Here is a 6,941-nt window from a genome sequence, read left to right as displayed (position 1 = left end):
CGCAGGGCGAAGATCCCTTTCAGAACGAGAATACTTCGCTGCCGCTACCATTTTCATACTTTGGGTAATTTTTTGAATATTTTTAACAGATTTCAGACGAACTGATACTAAAATGAAAGGTTTTTTTGAATAATAACATGCCAGTGCATATTCTTTTTCAAATAGAAACTTACTGTCTTTCAGTGTAGCATATCCTGCCCGCTGCATTAAAAAGCAGCTCGCTGGCCCAATACCAGAATAAAATAAATTGCAGGAAAACATTCTCTTAAAGCATATTTAATATATTCAAAAGTAACACTCGTATGAAACAATCATATACAAGGCATGCATTACAATTTAAAACAAGACTCGTATTTCAGCATAAATAGATCTAGCACTTCCCTTCAAAAAGAATATATTTAACTTAAATTAACTATTCACTATTTTAATTTAAAACAATACGTTAGATTTGAAAATGAAAAAAAAACATTTAAAAATTAATTTTTAATCACAGACAATCCAACACACAATAGTATACCAATAATTGTCAAGTACGAATCTTGCAACTGAAAATGATATAAAGAATTCGCGATTTAAACTATTGATTTTACAGTTTTGAAACTTTCTCTCTTTTTTATTTGTTAAAATAAAATCTAAATAAAGTGAGAAACGCATGAAATAAAATTAGCATAAAATTTTTTAATTTAAGAATCTACTTAATATAAAATGTAAAAATAATAATGATAAATTAAAAGTTAACATTAATAATTTAATAAATTCTAATTTGCGCGTCAAACAAATAAATAATCGCAGTATCATATGGTAGGATTGTACTTAATGATTTATATACTGTAGTTGATTTCAATTTGTATGATAATGTAAGGATGTCTCGTTCGCCTGCTAAAGTGAAGAAGAGCACTCCTACAGCTGGTACCGCTAGAGTTTCTGGCGTCAAGATTGTTAAACCAATTGTTTATGGTTGTGCTTCATGGAGTCTCCCGAAAAGTCATTTAGTGAATGATCGTACACATGGTTGGAAATTGTACGTGAAACCATATTTTGAAGAAAATCTGCAATTGTTTATTCGAAAGATATCGTTTACTTTGCATAGCAGTTTTGCTGAACCTACTAGGAGTAAAATTACTATTCTACGTAAATTGTGCAGATAGTATTATTTCTTAAAAGTTTTTTTAGTTTGTTCGGAGCCTCCTTATGAAGTGAATGAAACAGGATGGGGAGAGTTCAAAGCAGTGATTAAAATATATTTCAAAAATTCTTGTGAAAGGCCAGTAAGGATTCAATGTAATGTTATTGTTATGTATGTGTGTTTCATTTTTCCAATTTCAGGTTACAATATATCAAACTGTTAAGTTATTTTCTGAAAAAGGTGTCGATTATACGATTAAAAAACCACTGATTGATGAACGATACGATGAAATTGTTTTCCGTAATCCGTGCGCCAATATGTACAGTGGATTGATGGATGCCGAAGAAAGTCCCAAGAAAATTGGACATCATGCTCATGATTATGAGCAAAAACGAAAGGAAATTCTCGAGAATATTCAAAAAGCTCGCCAAGATGTTCAGAAAGAGGTATCATTACTAGAGGGAATAGTACGAAAATATGAAGACGCTTTGGAAAAGGCGAAAATATAGATTTCAATTTTATGGTTGTCTCGAACTATTGTATATTAACTGTAAGTAACGTGTGAATTTCAGTTTTATTGAAATAAATGAAATTTAAAGACAATAATAAATATTTCAACACAATGACTGGAAGCGCCTTGAATAAAATGGTAGGTTTTTTAACTTGAAGCATGAAACGTTTAAATGTTTTTATAATGTTTGTTTAGAAAGTCATCCAACTTCAGTTATTGACATTTTGCAAAATATCAATGGTACATTTGAAAATGAAATTGTAATTCATGTCAGAACTTATAAATAAAATTGCATTACTGAGAATATGAAATTTTGTTTTTATTTTCAAATCCACGTAAGTTCACATGTAGCATGGTGAGGCACAACCTGTCAACTTGCTGTCAAAAGCAGAATAACTTGTTACAAAAGATTAAGCATTGATAACTTCTAGATTCTAGCTTAATTATTCTTTTATGTCTTATTGGTATGGTCCATTTGCGAGTATTTGTTCTGGGAAAAATTTATCTGATGTTTTATAAGCCTGATGTAGTGATAGGTGTTATTTTACTGTTTTCTTCTATTGTTTTGAGATATTTATTCATGCATCGAAATAATGTTTCTAACTTAATTTGGTCAGAAAATATATATCATCATGTAGTTGTGAAGTTTAAATTACTTGTGGTAAATTGTAAATTTTGTAAATATTGTTTAAATTACTTGTAATAAATTCTGTTCAATCATTTTAAAAATAGGTTGAAATTTTCTTAGAAAGAAAGACTAGAATTTGTCGGTGTAATTTTATCAAGGAAAGAAAAAATCAGTGAATGAACATTTTGAAAATTGAATCTAGTTGTGGCAAGCAAGCATTAATTTGAGTTCAAAAATGACGTGGTGTGCACTTGATTAGCAGTACTCGACGTTTAACGAATAACTTTGACATGCATAATAGAACAGTTTGCCGTTAACATTTTGCAAGTGAGAATTTCAAATGTGTCAAAAATGAAACAATTTCTCTATCTAATAAAGATCTATAGCATATTTGTTGCTTCTTCTCTCAACGTTTATATATATTATCAATTATTAATCTGTGGATTTTCCTGATTCCTGACACCAGTAGTTCATTTATTTTATTTCTTTGCTTGTGATAGTTTTTCTTCGGAAAAGAATCCCAATTTGCAAAAATTGTAAATTTCAAATGAAATACTGATCTGCGAACATTTCAAAAATGAGTTAGTTATATGTTATGCTTTTAATCTTCAAATATTTTAATCAATACATTGAAGAGGGATCGTAATTCAACATCAGCTACTGAAATACTTAGCTTTAATATATAACCATAAATATCTTTTAATACTTAGATAACTTAAGTACATCGATAAGTACATAGCATGCTGATTGCTGAACATTATTTATACTTATTAAATTTATTGAAAGATATAAATATTACTTTAGAAAAATTAATTTATCAAATAAGTAATTAAAATATTGATTTATACTTCCAAAATTACATAAATTCTTGTTGTTTTTAAATGTACTTGTATACTGTAACAATTGTTCTTGACTTTCGTACTACCGTAATTATGTTGTTTATCCTATTTTCTGTAAACAAAAAGAAGTATTATTTTAAAAAATTGCACGAGAATTGTATTAATATGTTTTAATTTTTATTATATTTGATTTTCTTTAATAAAAACGTATAGAATATGTTTAAAACCAACTGATTTTAAATATGTTAATCTTGACTGGTTTTAGTTTTTACAGTAATCGAAACTAACTTTTAACAATAATATTTGGAACAGATGTATGAATTGTCATCTGCTATGAAGTAATTATGTTTGATGATTATGTGAAGTTGTTTTAATATAGGCTGTTTTATAAAATTAATTTACATTTACTTTAGTAGAAATATTTTCAACATGAAAAACAGAAGTTTAATAAGCTGCTTTCAAGCACTTACCTTTTGTATAAAGCATTTCTTCCGGTTTGCTTTAAATTAAAAATGATGTCACGCCAGTACACGTACGATTCTGCATCAACAATTTCCGAGCAAATACGAAACGAAATACAACGTTTTGAAAGTGTTCATCCTTGCATATATGCTATTTATGATCTTTTGGAGTTGATATTAGACGCTCCTCTTGCCCAGCAGCTGAGAGAAAATGTTGTTCAGATTGAAGGTAAGGCGTGAAAAAGGCTTTAAATAATTTTTTATCTGTGAATAACTTTTAAAATAACATGATCGAGCATAATTGTAATGTAAAATATTTTTTTTAATTATGCATTTTGGTTACTTTTGCACTAATTCCATCTTCAGCGAAAATTATCAACATTTTGCAAATTAGACAATTGTATAATTTTCATAAAGTATTTCAAATATTTCTTTAAATATTTTGTTTACAACGATTGATAATAAGTGCATGTTTTTGTATTACGTGTATTTCGATTTTTTGAAATAAATAGTAAATTGTCAAAACACTGGTTTTATTATTATGGCACCGTTAAAGAGTTAAAAGGTAAAGGTTGAATTATTATTCAATTCATTATTTATTCATTGTTTCTTCTTTTGGAAAAAGTTTAATTGTTACTTTTACAAATGTTAATGATAAACTGTAGAAAGTTTTGGAGCACTGAAAGTGCATATTTTTTCAGAAGGAAGTGAGTATCGATTTAATATGATGCATGATAATTTTAAACGATATATTTATTGGTGATAGTTTTGAATTTCGTTTCCATTTCTATAATTCATTTTTACTTTCTTCTCAAATCCTGGTGAATAAATAGTATATTCAATATCGCAGATACTAGAGGAGCGTGTTTGCTGATGTGCGAGGTGAATGCTTTCTTGATCGAATGCATTCCATCTTTATCTCAACTGTTATGGCATAGCTGAAGAAGATAATTTGAATAATGCTGTTCAGTAATAAGTTGGAAACTCGATGTAGAAATTTCTTGTTTACAGCATGTTAAATTTTGAAAAGGCTTTAATTTCAAATTATAATATGAAATTAATAATTAATTTATAAAAATTATCTTGTTAAATTTAATCAAGAATTTGAAAAGAAGTAGAGTCAATTTGCATGTTTGTCAAAATGATTGATTTTTCATTAAATTTTTGTATGTTTTGATAAGAAAACATTTTATTTACAGTGATAAGCAGAACATTTTTTTATAAACATGTTGCGATTTGGTGTCTGCTTTTATCTGTTTGCATTTATTTCATTAGTTTAGTATAAAGTTTAATAGCTTTATACAGGAAAAGAAGTGATATTGAATTTGTTAATTTTCACCTTTCAACAGCGTTTCCTCTTTTGATATTAATAAATAAAAAAAATCCATTGGCGACTCAGTAAACTGTTAGATAAATTCCCGTTTGCAATGCTTAATTCGATAATTGTTTTATCTTTGTTTCTTTTGGTAAGCTTTATTTTATTAATTTTTTAAACTGAAAATATGTTTAATTTAGAAAATTGCATTTTTTCCACAAGGTGGAAATGTTGGAAGTGTTTTTTTTAATTTGTTCTTTTTGTGTTATTTTTTTTATTAATTTTTCTATAAATGATATTAAGAAAGTCTTGTTTGGAAAAATTTGAATTTTATTTTGCACAGTTCATCATATCAAATATTAATAGTGCAATTTTTTAAAATATTTATTATCAGCTATTTTTATCTTTACGTGAAGCAGTGTCAAAGTTCAAATATTGTTTGGAGTAGAATTAAGTAACTAATTTTATTTTTTCTTCTAATGGATGGATGGATATAAGCGTTGTTTTTGTTAGGCAATAAATTGCTGTGATAAAGCTCAGTTGATGTTGTCGGTAGGCAAGCAGTCTTTGGTTACAGGCTAATTAGTTTTGAATAGCTTCCAGATTAGACCATGCTCGGTCGATCGCTTCAAGTATGGACGTGTTGCATTTTTCATTTATCGACCACGATGGCATCATTATTGTCTGTGTCTGCGACTGAGGGATGTGCGTGTGCAGGGTGGTGTTTGTGTTTCTTGATTAAATTTTGACTTCGATTTGTCTGCAAGCCAATTATCTATTAGCTGCAGCGTTGTCTGGCAAATTGCACTTATTGCAGCATCATAAAAAAATAAAATAATAAATTATAGATCAGTTTTGATTTTGTGAAATTTGCACAAAATTTGTTTCACTATTCTCGATGGTATTTCTCCGTGGTATTGACTATCGATGCAACAGTCGACGATCAGTTTACTTTGGTCGATCTCTTTCTTTTCATTCACATTTTCTGAAACATTTATCTTGTAAGTTTCTACATATATGTGCTTGATTAAAGTAAAAAGTATTGGTAAATTTATTAGCACATTTTCAAGTTTATTTGTCGATTTTAAAATATTTTTAAATTTTCATTTAATCCATGTCGAATTAGATCATCTGTTGATGATTTTCAAGTTGTTGTTGTTGTTGTTGTTGTTTGTAGCATATAGTAATTATGCCTTGCAATTTTGTTGTTTAATGAAACGTACGTTTATGTAGAATGAACAAATTAGTTGTGATCTGATTTTGGATTCATCTCTTCCACTGCTGTTGTCAGCGACTGTGACAACATGTAGACGTGGAAGTTCACGGCAACAATGATTGAATATAGAAATTGCTTTTCAATCTGGTTCAGCTTTTAGTTAGTAGTGGTGCAATGTTTGTTCAAGTCATGGTTTAATTGATGTTCAGGTACTTGGTTTTCCAAATCTGTGCTAATTTCATTTCAATTCTCCAACCACATACATTTCCGTCGAAGCATTCATTATTCTTTCTCATTCTTTGTAATTTTTCACAACATGCACCAATGATAGAGTATGTCGAAGATAAAGAGCAGCAGATTAAAATGTGATTTGAAATTTCAATCTCTTCCACCTGATAATAATGACGTTTCTTTACAAACCGTGCAGGAAGGAAGGAGTATATATTTTTTGTTGGTGAATGGATAACATCCGCTTGGCAAATATTGAACAAAAAGCATATGCTTTTCCTCTTCTTTATTTTTTTTAATTTTAAAATTTGAATTATTTTGTTCAGTTTTATTAATTTTATGAAAGATTTTCAATGAATGAATGAATGAATGATTGTCTGAAAAGTACGCTTTTGACAAATGAGAGAAGAATTGAGAAAATTGAAGCCATATTTCAATTAATTTCTTCTCATTTGATGATTTTAATTCGTCTTGTAATAATAATGCTTTTCTACTGTTTCACATTTGAGCTTGTTTTCACAGAAGAAGTAATTTTCAACTCTGATCCAATTCTTGTTGCAAAACCATGGCGACATCCCATTTTGAAACGCCTTTCTGCAAGTCGATCACCTGCAAAG

The 6,941-nt window shown here is 28.6% G+C and overlaps 3 protein-coding genes across 3 annotated transcripts; 2 read left to right on the top strand and 1 right to left on the bottom strand.

Moving 5' to 3' along the window:
- Positions 1-33: 33 nt before the first annotated feature.
- Tsp_12527 (putative ATP synthase F1, gamma subunit) lies at positions 34-267 on the bottom strand (the record flags this gene model as incomplete). The annotated part of the gene is made up of 2 exons (XM_003367403.1): positions 174-267; positions 34-107 (listed from the first exon to the last, which is right to left on the bottom strand). Coding segments are annotated over exons 1-2 (162 nt in total), but the record flags the coding sequence as incomplete, so codon positions are not given.
- A 596-nt stretch (positions 268-863) lies between these two features.
- On the top strand, positions 864-1,635 carry Tsp_12526 (YEATS family protein). The gene is made up of 3 exons (XM_003367402.1): positions 864-1,113; positions 1,174-1,301; positions 1,351-1,635. The coding sequence occupies exons 1-3, from the start codon at positions 864-866 to the stop codon at positions 1,633-1,635; spliced, it is 663 nt and encodes a 220-aa protein (XP_003367450.1).
- A 1,984-nt stretch (positions 1,636-3,619) lies between these two features.
- On the top strand, positions 3,620-6,215 carry Tsp_12525 (hypothetical protein). Its single transcript, XM_003367401.1, has 6 exons — positions 3,620-3,794; positions 4,416-4,447; positions 5,081-5,119; positions 5,484-5,603; positions 5,729-5,836; positions 6,114-6,215. The coding sequence occupies exons 1-6, from the start codon at positions 3,620-3,622 to the stop codon at positions 6,213-6,215; spliced, it is 576 nt and encodes a 191-aa protein (XP_003367449.1).
- The last annotated feature ends 726 nt before the right edge of the window (positions 6,216-6,941 follow it).

The sequence above is a fragment of the Trichinella spiralis genome (genome assembly GCF_000181795.1).
Source record: "Trichinella spiralis strain ISS 195 chromosome Unknown Scfld4347, whole genome shotgun sequence".
In the NCBI taxonomy this organism is placed as follows: Eukaryota; Metazoa; Nematoda; class Enoplea; order Trichinellida; family Trichinellidae; genus Trichinella; species Trichinella spiralis.
The sequence above is the reverse complement of the archived record's forward strand: the minus strand, read 5'-3'. Positions and strand labels throughout refer to the sequence as shown.